This window comes from Argopecten irradians, chromosome 12 (assembly GCF_041381155.1).
Source record: "Argopecten irradians isolate NY chromosome 12, Ai_NY, whole genome shotgun sequence".
Classification (NCBI taxonomy): domain Eukaryota; kingdom Metazoa; phylum Mollusca; class Bivalvia; order Pectinida; family Pectinidae; genus Argopecten; species Argopecten irradians.
In genome coordinates this window covers 18,058,588-18,072,208 of record NC_091145.1, presented here as the reverse complement: position 1 = coordinate 18,072,208, position 13,621 = coordinate 18,058,588, and the positions used below count along the sequence as shown (strand labels likewise).

Below are 13,621 nucleotides of genomic sequence, written 5' to 3'. Positions count from 1 at the left end.
GTGTTTCATATCAAGTAATTACATTATTTCTGGTCCATTGTTAACAACCATTCCAGTAAAGGGTGACTAGTAACATTAGTTCATTTATCATCACAATTCTACACAAACCTATATTCATGTTACATTTTGTATGGCAATTTTCGCGGAACATGTTATTAGAATATGTTTTATCATATTTAATATAGAAATTAATTCCTTACCTGTGATGAAACCAACGTACAAACACAAGGTTATTTGTTTCAGTTCATTTTGTGTTCCCATCATCTTCAGCAGTCACGACAGTCGCTAAATCATTTTAACACTGTTGTTATCTTGCAGATATTTTTTATATACATCGTAACATGTAGAATTACTGATATTTAAGGGCTGAGAAATCCATACAATCCATTAAGAATTTATTTGTTATAAACACAGAACGTCAACGTTAACTGTTGATCTAATATATACCAAAACAGGTGAAGCATGTAAAATCGATTCCACCTTCATCAGAAGGTACATTCCTTTTACAACAACAGTTATCATTGAGAGGTTTTGAACTACATCTTGTTAACAAAAGATGAACATTTGATTTTAAATAGACTGTTTCATCCTCTCTGTAGACATTTATACAGAAATAAATTTGCCTCCATTTGTAGTTCAAAAGGATGTTTTAGCGGGTATTTGTTATCCGTGTTTATCGAATAAACAAACTGCCTTCAAATTTCAAAACATGTATTTGTTTAACTGCTTTTATCCAAAATGTGTATTAAGCAATGAAGTAATTTAATCCCTCTCTGTAGGCATTTAGAATACGTTTAGACAGAGATAAAATTGTTTCCATTCGTATTTCAATAGTTTTAATGCGTATTTGCGATGCATGTCTATCGAATAAACAATGCTTTTAAAACATTTATTTTATTAAATGTGTATTTAGCTGCAATATCTGTATTGTAACTCTTCGATTATCCAACGGATGTTATCCATTATATATGTAAACACGAAATACTAGCAAATGCAAACTTTGATGTGTCAATAATTAGACTATAGATGGAAAATGCGAAAATCATCACGCTGCAAATAATAATGAGAACTGACTAAGCTAAAATATCAATACGCGAAAACATGCACGTTTGTGGAATTTATATCATACTATATCTACGTTTATGAATGCTTCCTATCAAGTAATTAAATTATTTCTGATGCATTATCATGCATTCTGATGCAACCATTCCAGTAAGGGATGACCAGTAGTTCGTATCATATATCATCACAATTCTACATATACCTATATATCCATGTTACATTTTGTAACTCAATTTTCATGAGAAATCATTACACGAATGAGTATCAGCTACTTGCTTTTACAGATGACTTTTCACGGCTTATAAAAAAAATTTTACACTTCGAATTATTGAACTCATTTGATAAATTTCTTATCACATAGTCACTCATGTAAGATCCGGTATTTCTCTCATACCTACCTATGTAATACTGGCTGGTCTAGGGCAATACACTCGTGTCGCCTGAAGCTGTATTGCATGTCTACCCATGCAATAAAGCCTCGTGACGTCACAGCGTCAACACCTTTTTTTACTTTCTCGATACATTTTTTCAGAAACTATGCTTTATTTACTTTAAAAGATACAAACAATAGAATTTCCGTTGAAAATATAGCGCAATGTATCATGTATGGAGAATTGACTTGCAATCACATTTTTTTTCGAATACATTTCAAAATGGCGGAAAATCATAGTAGTAAAATTGCAATAAAACGTAGAGGTATGAGAGAAAAATACTCTTTCATACGTGGATATGAAGGATAGGGATAATCTACCCTCGGCAAGCCTCGGGTTTTACAACATTTTGTGACCCTCGGATAGATTATCCCTATCCTTCATATTCACATATGAAAGAGTCTTATATTCTCTTACCCTTGTCAGCGTTATCCGCAATTTTACCGGTGTGAGATTGTTCTATTTCCTCCTAGGGTAAAGAAAGCTATACAAGATCTTTGTATGTACCCACATAGGTAAGAGAAAAAGAACCATTCATCCTCTTTTGGGTGAGGTAGGATATCTCAACTCTCGGGATAAGATTCAATAACTTAAGATTCTTACCCCATGGGTTGAGATTCTCCTATCTCACCCCGTAGGTGGTGAACGATTCAAATAGCCCTGCATCTACACATATGACAGAGTCTTATAATAAAGGCTTTATCGTATATTTCTGTACTGTTTTATCTTAGTGTTATTATGGCACATCATGAGAGGTTACAAAGGATGTTATAGAAGAATACAGTATAACAAGTTTGTCTATTGAAATGTTGTAAAAAGTACAGAAACATACCCTCTCTCTCTCTCTTTCTCTCTCTCTCTCTCTCTCTCTCTTCTCTCTCTCTCTCTCTCTCTCTCTCTCTCTCTCTCTCTCTCTCTCTCTCTCTCTCTCTCTCCCTCTCTCTCTGTTCGCACAAGTAGCGAAAACGATATACAACTCATTGTACATTAAATTTTTATTGCAAAATAGAGATTCAACAATGCAGGAAAATCTCGTTTTTAAACTGCAAATGTATCAAGCAATATAATTTTTGGTTATTTAATTCAGATAAATATATGTATCTATTGATAATTACAGATATGCCATTTTCATACGGCAAGTATGGCAAGCAGTATGATTTCCTTATCATTTAATTATGATACTTGTATTAAAATAGAAATATGTTAACAATTACAGAGATATTTTAATCAAACTTGAGGTATAAATAAATAATCGTAACAGAGATAACAGTATTTCAATTACAGACATCTGTGATTAATATATGTAAGGCCTCTCTCTAACTGAATTATAACTACATATCGTTTTAACAATGTCAATGACTGAATGGACGGACTACAAAATGGTAATAATCACATTTTTATGTATATACAAAAAATGGTAAATAAATTCTATGTATAAACATAAACCTTTAAAAATATAATAATACAATAATAATAATAATACACGTCCTAATTAATGTCACATAATACGTATAAAAATATCACATGTTAATATTTATCACACCGACCCACGTATCAACTCTATGTCCTATATTCGAGATGGCGGAGGTATCTAAACATCATTCGGAGAGGTAGTTCGGTTTCTGTGGATAAGTGATGTAGTAATACTTCCAGTCCTGATCGTCCGAGTTCGTCGAAAGTTGTCCTTTCTCCCGGATACCCGGTGCTACAACGTCTGTAACATAATGTTGAGATTGTAAGTAATCCACCAATTTATATAATTATATTAAACAATTAAACTTTCAAAACAGATTTCCGTTTTTAGATTTTAATTTAAATATGGATAATATTAATGTATTTCTCTGTGGTGTTGCCTTCATGTCCGCCCAACGTGCATTGATAACGTGTTGAATTATATCTTATCAATCAATTTGTCCATTTTTGTGCCAATAGAATGTCGGTTACATCTATTAATAGAGTATCATTAATTGTATGGTACAATGTGAAATTTTTACATTTGGTAAATATTGTTTTTCCATACTAATTTGTATTGTTTGTTGGACGTAGGTTTCATTTAAGTTACATTTAAGACCATTTTTGATCAAATAAGTAACACTACTTGCAATATGATTCCGAGGTTTTACTTTCTATGTTTTTACATTGGCTTTGTAAAATTTTGAAATTTTTGGGCAATGATATGTAAGCTCGTAAACTGATGAAATAAATAACATTCCTTACAATAAGAAACCAATGACACGTCTTGGTTTTCCTCAGCTGGTACATGTGGCTTGATGATAGTTTTACTCCGGTTACATCTCTTCATCGATGATACAATGCAGTAGGCGATGAAGACGATGATCAACATGACACCCAGAACGATCATGATGAACGCTGAAGGACTGTAAACAAACGTTCAGATATTAATGAAAAATGAAAGCAAGCTATAGTTAATTATAACTTAGTGTGATTGTTCAAAAGGGAACAAAATTTACGATTTGTGTGATATAAAACGTCTCTATTCCAAATTTTCGGGTACATAGCCTTTATTATTGAAACACCTTACATCTTACACTCCAAGCCACCATATTTTAGGCCCATATTACACGAATTGCAATTACAGTAAAATCCCTTTAACTCGAACAGCTGGGTACCAGATCAATATTTCGAGGAATAAAGGGTATTCGACTCATCAGAGGTTGGTCATGATCGATCATTGACGGTCAAAAAGTATGGTCTCAAACTATATTGAGCGCCGATGAAAACGCAACACTTTTTAATTGAATATTTTTCAATTAAAATTTTTTGTTCATATCAAACAAATTAATAATGTAAAACTTTGAGCACCTTACGTATGTATACAATAATGATTCGCATGATTGAACTTGCTCGGGCCGTGAAGCGGTCGATTGTTGAAAAAAGTACCTATCTGCACGTGCACTCGGTATCAACGCGCGCTTGGTCGTCTACCAATTACACGTGTACAGTCCTTATGGATAGGAACACCGTTTTCCACATTCAGATTTTGAAATTTTGCCGTTTAGTTTCGAAAACGATGCCACGACTTACGGATACACATCGTCACGAGGTTAGGGGTATATTGGCAGACGGACTTCCGCGACGTGAAATTGCTCGTTGAATGGGATATTCGCCTTCTACTATTGTGAGACTTCATCAGCGGTACGTTTAAACGGGTTCCCTGAATGATAGACCGCGCCCGGGGAGGCAACGAGTGACGTCGGATCGACAGGACCGTTACATCGGGGTCACACATCAACGATAGGTATCAATGGAAGACGAATTTTGGTTTCTACTGTCCGCCGACGTTTGCGTAGCGCCGGTTTGAAAGCCTGTAGACCCTTCCGTGGGAACATGTTGACACAACGTCGACGTCAAAATCGCCTTACGTGGACCCGGAGCCATCGACGTTGGCTCATGCGCGAATGGAGACGCGTACTGTTCACGGATGAATCCCGCTTCCCTCTCCGTAATAGTGACAGTAGAAGTCGCGTGTGGAGACGACGGGGAGAGCGTTACGTCGATTCGTGCGTTCGCAAATGTGATTGTGGGGTGGTGGCAGTGTCATGGTATGGGGAGGTATATCCTTCGACCGCAGGACGCCACTTGTTATCCTAGAAGGCAATCTGACGGCACGGCGTTACATCGACGAAGTCCTACAAACTACCGTTGTACCGTTCTTTCGTAATCATCCCGACGTCGAAATTCTACAGCAAGACAATGCTCATGCGCACTCAGCAAGGTTGACCACAGACTTCCTTAATCAACAGAACATTCAAACACTGCCCTGGCCTGCCTTCTCCCCTGACCTAAGTCCGATTGAACACTTGTGGGACCAGTTAGGTCAAGCTGTGAAACGACGTCAGCCACAACCGCAAAATCGACGTGAACTTGAAATTGCCCTTCAGGAGGAGTGGAGGAACATTCAGCCAGTTAGAATTCAGCGTCTGGTTCGGTCCATGCCACGTAGGTGTTGTGCTTGTGTGGAGGCAAATGGTGGCCACATCATATATTGAAAGTGTAAAAATGAATTTGGGGGGGGGGGGGGGGGGCAGCGTTGAAACGTTTGTCTCATCCCCATTCACGGGCAATCTTTGACTAACTCACTGGTAGGAAACGACTCTCGAAATGTATACCTTTGTAATGAAATAAAGGTTTTTTTCTGTAAAATTTTTGTTACCATTAAATTTTGCATATTACAACAGTGTTGCGTTTTCATCGGCGCTCAGTATATGACAAACAATGAGTTTCAATGACATTTTAATTACCGTGATTTTCAACATTTTGAATTTTTATGAAAGTTTTTTTTATAGCAATATCAACTTGAAAAAAATACATAATTGCATAAAATAATGTTTGAAAATTTCTCATTGGTCGAACACCTGTTAGATGTATTTTTTATTTAATTCTTTGTATTTGATGAAACTGGGATATATATCTGTTCGAGGAATAAGGCGTGTTCGAGCTATTCGGGGGTTTGTTAGAGGAAATATATAGAACACGGTCGGGACCTTGGGATCAGTTCGACGAATGAAGGGTATTCGAGGAATCCAAGTTCGAGTTAGAGGGGTTATACTGCAATTAGACTTAAAGTTGACGATACAAATTAAAAATCATGAATTTGAGATTTAAAACAAAAATATAATGAGGAAATATTTTTAAAAAATCGTTTCGGAGACATCCCCCAGTTATGATAGTGCCGTATCCAAGGAAGTGGAGCCATTTTTTCTTTTGCTCTGCTTAGATACTTTACTTAATTATGACCAACCACGTAATAAGGGTTCATTCTAAACCTAACTGGCGTCAGGTATACCTGCTACGACAGATTGCGGATAACATATAACTTTATGATTTTGATCTCAATGGAAGATTTTTTAATTTTCACTGTCAGCTTTAAGCTTACAATGTAGCACTATCCGACTAAGCACTTTTTCGTTTTTCATGTTATTCATATGAAATGTATTTACATATAACAACGGAGCATAAATCAACATAAAAATCCCTTTCATTAGACTTTTCCGTACGAGATATTCTGGGTGGATTTTAAATACTGCACTACAAGGAATGCATTATAACACACAATGCTTTATTTAGAATGGCCATTCATAATGATGTCAAAACACACAAATCGTGATAAAAGAGTTCCAGTTTAAGAATGCTTGTCATATGTATTGGAAGTTAAATCTGCTGTCGATTCTCGTCAGTTGTATAATCCTACCCTAACATTATACATGGACTTGACCTAGATTAATAGATTAAAAATATAGAATAATATGATATAAGATGGGTGGACAAGGAAATCTTAACCCAAGTAGAGAGTTTTGACTGAAAAACACGAAGCTTGCCGAGTGTTGACAGACGAAATTTTACACGAGGGTTGAGATATCCCTATCCATATGGCAGATCCATGTTTGATAATTTTTACGATACTGAACAATGTTGAACTGTCAGTTGTTTAGAATTATTTTCGTTACGCTAACATCACAAGGATGTGGCAATGCATCAAAAATGTTTTTATTCATTGTTCTTGTGTATTGATATACCTCTTCTTCGACGTCATTGGTTAGCTGGTATCAGCTTATACTGATGGTGTAACTTCTTCACGTTGTTTTGAATACTCACTGAAATGGACAGCAGGAGACATTGTTTCTCCAGTGTTCACCACAACAGCCAGTCTCACACTCTATAATACCGTCATAGGCTGTCTGACATTCCTCTTTGGCGCTTACCACTGTTGTAACATATTGAAATAAATTAACTCACACACAATTGACATTCATCTACTCTTCCAGAAACGTTTGAACATTATAGTTTAACGCATTCTGTTGGCTTCTTGTTACAATAACAACTATCACTGAAGCACAGACAAGCAGTCTTGGTAACAACCAATAATATAAAAGGATTTGGATCATTGAATATAGAAACAGTTGTCCAATACAGAAACCACGAAGTGCTTTTATGGGACAGGACACAAGAACCTTCTTCAGAGGGCTTAAAATTCAAGGATGAAGAAAGAATATGTTACATGTAGTCACCTGCTATTATATCCACGCATTTGGAAAATAATTAGCCACGCCCTTCGTTCAAAGTTTAAGTTGAGGTGAGAATTTTGTGTTGTAATTAAAATGGTTGTTATGGATCAACAAATCTGATTTATTCATTATAATATAATTATATTTTAAATTTGGTTTGGTTTGTTTATTTTTACGTCCTATTAACAGCCAGGTCATGTAAGGACGTGCCAGGTTTGTTGTGGATTACCGGAGAAAAACCACCGGCCAACGGTTTCGATTCCCAGAGGTAGGGCTTGGTAATATGTCGGGACATCTTAAACACTCGGCCACCAATTTTAAAAAATAGACTTACAACGAGTATCTCTGTTTACAAAATAATTTGAAACCTTTCATAACGAAAGAAAAAAAGCACCTGCAGATATTTCATGTTACCTAATATGTACATGTTTATACATATTCATAATGATCACCAGATATGTATTAGTTTACAAGTACATAAAATTATACCAACATAGTTACCATGACAACACGAAACAAGTCGTATAATTATACACCACAGTAGAAGTGCCATGATGAGATATTACATTTCACGTTGCTATAGAGACTATATACAGAGTTTGTAGCCAGGTATATGTATACTTCTGTGAACAGTAACAATGGTACTTTAATATGTATATATCTGTTTTATAGACAAGTATTTTCCTATGATTGCATTTAGCATAAAACACAGCTAAAGCTAAACTCACTTGTTAATATACATCCATACAAATTCAATAGTTAAGACTTTACAATGAAATAGTTCAAACGTTTAACATTGTGCTGTAAACATAAACAGACATTTGACTTGTCAGATATATTTTTTAATAACCAGGTGCGTTCAATATAATAGATTCAATTATATGTCTATAATTATGGAATGTGTGCTATTTGTCTGACACGAATTCATAACCAACAGATGAACAATTAAATGTCTGTGGCGTTTTGTATTGTTACCCAGTTTAAACCTTTCCTTACGTTCATGTGTACTTACCTTGATGGAAACTGAAAAGACAAAATGGTAAAGCCAATTTCCTTCCTTCACGGTAACTTTGACTGATGTCCATCTTGTTGAGTTACGTTAACAAGAGTAGTTAACCGGATTTCGGTTTGGTCGTCATAGCAATGCTGAATATATTAGAGCAGCCATTTAACATGTGGTCTGCACGTATCTAAGGAGGCATCAGTCATGCTCTCTCGCCTGTGTTAGCACCTCAAGGTGTATAAAGAACTATTATTGGATCAATTTTACGAAATTAAAATACACACGAACTAATCTGTTGGAAAAATCTTTTTAGAGTTGTATCAATTACCCAATATACTTGGCTAAAACACAGACTGCATTAACCTTAATGTTTATATATAGTCATCATCTAGAACGGTACTATATGTACATACAGTATATCGATATATCATTGATACTCATCAATCAAATATTTGTCAATGCAAATGGTATTACAATAATGTTTTACTAACATTCTCTACTTTCCGCTCTATTTTCTATGGAAGTTAAAAATAGAAGTTATTTGTGTTGTTGATAAATGCCAATGCTTATTGTAATGCTACCAGTACATTGGGTGTTCAATAAATCCTATTTTAATCTTCTACATGTATATCTAAAATTACATGGTATTCTGTATACGTAAATCGAGACTTTGAAGGCAGTCAACCATAAATTGTTAATGGATTTTAAAAATGAAAATCATATACTTCTGAAATGAAATGTATGAAACTCTGCAAGCTTTAAATACTAATTCAAATGCATCTTCCGACTGCGTAGTTCTAAATTATCACATAGATATTTACTTACAACAAGGAATTCTAAAGAATGCGATCGATGATTGGGTCACGTGAACTTTGTGAAAATATCGTTTCTAAAGCCACATGCATTTGCATTCAGAATGTCACACCTACCATGATATGAATTTTAAACTGCAAGAAATATTGCTCACTGTGTTTAATTTATAATGAAACGAGCCTGACAAAAAGGACAAATTGTTATATACCGATTTCCTATCAGAGACGGATTTGGATGCTTTTTTATTGAGACGGCGGTATGTATTATATAAGTTATTCCCATTTAATATGCTACGAATATGAATGCCGTAGATTTGATTTTAATGAGAAAATGTTACAATGTGATTACAAAATTCAGTTTCTTATGCACAGACACAGCCATATGTGTGATACTGACTTTGTGTTTTAACATTTAATCATATAGTGGAGTCAGTATAACAGAAACAAAGTCTATGATAGATTAAAGTTTAAAATATCACTCACATCATCTACAAAGATGTTTCGTATTAGTTATGATAAATATACCGTACATAGTAGATTGCATTCACGGTTCAAAGTTTTCGACGTCGTAGTAAAACAAGAACATAGATTTTTTTAAAACTTCGCGATTTGGCTGTAAAGGCATATATGATTAATCCAGTCCGGTTTATAGAGGAAAGAACTTTATCACAATATGTTCGCATGGAAATCATCAGAAGATTTTTTTATTACAGCACAAACGTTTATTCTCACATATGTACATGGTACACAGAATTCCATCCTACGTTTTCTTGGTTTCTGTTATGTGTATGTTTTATTGTTAGAATTTACCGTGAAAAGTATTCACAAATACAATGTACAAATAACAAAACCGTCGAATGAAAAGTTGTCACTATCTAGCCCTTAGTATACCGGTACAGGTAAATCCCCTTAGGCGCCTCATGATCAGTCCCATGTTGTGAAAACATTGTTGCCGGTTTTACAAATAAAGGTATAGTAACATTTCCTAGACAGTTCCGGTTTTCAGAGAATACAGGTTCCGGATTATGCAGGTTTTAGGTACTATAGTTTATTAAGAAATTTGCCGGGACCAAACAAATTAATCGGTATAGACAAGTTTCCGGTTTATACAGGGTTCGGTTTAGACAAGTTATACTATATTAACCCCACGAAGATTATCGGTTATACGATAGTTGTTCAAAATGGTTTGGGTCTTAGTTACTGTCTCTTCATCGTTTTACTTTCATTTCATTTATAATTATCTCGGACTGCTTTTGTAATTATCTCGGACTGCTTTTGTAATTATCTCGGACTGCTTTTGTAATTATCTCAGACTGCTTTTGTAATTATCTCGGACTGCTTAAGTCTGCTTAATGATGTCCACATATCTTTGTTTACGCCCTAATCGTCTTCATTGCTATACTTTCATTTCACTTGTAATTATCGCAGACTGCCTTGAGGAATATTTTACTGATATCGGATACAAATGAAGTAAATTTAAACAGGACTTTAGCATATATATATTTATTATACCTTTACTTCTTTTTCGCTATATAAAAAGTAGTCAATAGAAATGCTATTAAAATTTTCACTGTCATAAAAAGCTATTCCCCGGTAAATAGTCATTTGGACTATTTACCGTGGGAAAAGGCTATTTACCTGCATTCAAATTTGGCGGACTTTTCCTCTATAGCGATTTTGATTGGACGTCATCTGACGACGTTTCATGACGTCAGATGACGTTTATGTGACGTCATTGACGTTCCATCGCAAAGCGACAAGGCTGGTGTTTGGGAAAATGGCTGTAAACGGAACACGATTTGACAACTTTGACGAGGAAACACTAACAAAGTTGGTCAATGAAAGAGACAGTGCAAATACCCAACAGGTTATCAAAACTGCGGTAAACATCTTGAAGGATTACCTCCGAGAAAAATCACTTGGGACGATCAGTGAACTTGAGGGTGAAACAAGCGAACATGTGAACGGTATTCTTCGACAGTTTTACGCGGAGTTGAAAAAAGTTGATGGATCCCAATACACTAAAAAATCCATAAATACAATCAGGTATGGATTGCAAAAGTACTTTTTAAAGAAGCGCGATGAGGATATTATAAACGCCGACGCATTTAAGAAAGCAAATGAAATGTTCAAGTCGGTGTTGGTGAACCTAAAAAAGGCGGGATTAGGGGATACGAAACACAAAGCTCCAATTGATGCAAAAGACATGGAGAAGCTTTACGCAAGTGAAATCTTTTCTACAAATACCTCGGAGGGATTACAAAACCGGACAATATTCGAATATCTATACTATTTCTGTAATAGAGGCCGTGAGAACCTGAGATATATTCAGAAAAATGATTTCAACATCAATACTGATGCTACAGGGAGACGATACGTCACCGTCACCAGTCGGCAAACAAAAAACCATCGAGGCGAAGATTTAAGAGACAATGACAAGGAGGGACGCATGTATGATCAACCAGGTACTGTAACGTTGATTTTATTGATAGTTTTAATATTTCAAATTTGAAAAAGCGTATTTAAAGGTGTAGCTTATACAAACAATACCAAGTTCGTTTACAATTACGTCGTGTTCATTTTTCATTAGCATTGACTTTTGTCATTTGTATGAGTCAAGTAAATAATGCATTTCATTTTCCTTCCTCTTCATATGTTTCAGGGAATCCTAATTGTCCTATGGCTACTATTGAGAAATACCTAAGCAAATTAAATCCTAACAACGGCAACTTCTGGCAAAGGCCGAAGAAAACTGTCGATCAGAGCATGGATGTGTGGTATGATAATTGCGCTGTAGGTAAAAATACTTTGAACAATTTTATGTCACGGCTCAGCAAAGATGCAGGTCTCTCTGTTAAATACACCAACCATTGTATACGGGCAACATGTATCACGACGCTTGACCAAAAGGGAGTCGAAGCAAGTCACATCATGGGCATAAGCGGGCACAAATCGGAAAATTCTATCAGGTCTTATAGTGAGAGACTAAGTGAAAACAAGAAACGCCAAATTTCGGACATACTAAGTGAAAATGTTGTCCCAGCAAAGTCTCCAAAACTACACAACTCTGTCAACGGAAATGAACTAGCTACATGCTCTTCCAACCTCCAGCTTCCCGACTTTTTAGACGACGAATTCGAAAGTATAATGGCTGACATTACTGCATATGAGCTAGCCGCTACTAGGACAAATGTCTGCAATAACATCCCAATGAGTACATCAGGCTATATTCCAGGAAATTTCCATCTCAATAATTGCAATGTTACCATCAATATCACAAAGTAGAATTAACTGGATCATATAAATACAGTACTGACTGTTGTTATGGAATATTATATATGTTATCTTATTTACTGTTTGTGCATTTCTTGAATATCAATAAAATTTCATTAATTTAATACAGTATTTCAGTTGTGTTTTTTTGTCAGAACTATAATTATAAAACACAGACATGGTCAGAGGTATGGGTATTATGGTGACGAACATATTATTACCAATAAAATGTTCTTGATTTTACGCGTCATTTAATCACGATGACATCTTCGTCACTGTAATAGTATACACCATGTATGCTTTTTACATAGCGAAAATGAAGGTATAATAAAACACTTATTGAATGGGTATATTCGGGAAGTAGCACTTTTATGGTTCCCCTCGACATGAACTATTTTCCTCGGCTTCGCCTCGGAAAATAGTTCGTGTCTCTGGGAACCATAAAAGTGCTATTTCCATTATACCCATTCAATAAGTGTCTATTATTTCGAGAAATAAAGATTAAGACTTTATGCAATCCAGTATAATGATAGGGGATCTCGGTATATATTAACTAAAGAATGGAATATTTAGAGTTTAAAAAGACAATTAGACCCCATACTCACAAAGAAGAACTAAGATATTTGTATATCTAGCTTTCTTTGATCTGGTTGGTGATGTCCCCATCTCTTTGTTTACGTCTTAACACAAGGAGGAAAAGACAAGACAGTTTCAATACAGAGCGTACTGACGTATTCTACTACCTCGTTGCGTAACAACATCGATTTTGAACTCTTCTGTAAAAGTAACTTGAGTCTATGTCAGATTTCGGAAGCTTCCATTAGTGCTTGAGACTATGGAATAGTCAAAAGATTATTCGAATGCCTTAATCTTTGTTAATTTGGAGATTGATTGGCAAATATATCAGCATAAGAGGGGTTGTTTGTGATATTAATTGCAGGGGTTGGTTATTGATAGGGGTCGATAATACCTAAAATTGCTCTGTTTCATAAGAATTTTTATCAATATAAAAAC

General features: G+C 35.3%; 1 protein-coding gene across 1 annotated transcript; it reads right to left on the bottom strand.

Moving 5' to 3' along the window:
- Window positions 1-2,468: 2,468 nt before the first annotated feature.
- Window positions 2,469-8,713, bottom strand: LOC138336360 (uncharacterized). The gene is made up of 4 exons (XM_069285808.1): window positions 8,532-8,713; window positions 7,110-7,218; window positions 3,711-3,871; window positions 2,469-3,207 (listed from the first exon to the last, which is right to left on the bottom strand). The coding sequence occupies exons 1-4, from the start codon at window positions 8,602-8,604 to the stop codon at window positions 3,092-3,094; spliced, it is 459 nt and encodes a 152-aa protein (XP_069141909.1). The 5' UTR covers window positions 8,605-8,713; the 3' UTR covers window positions 2,469-3,091.
- Window positions 8,714-13,621: the final 4,908 nt, after the last annotated feature.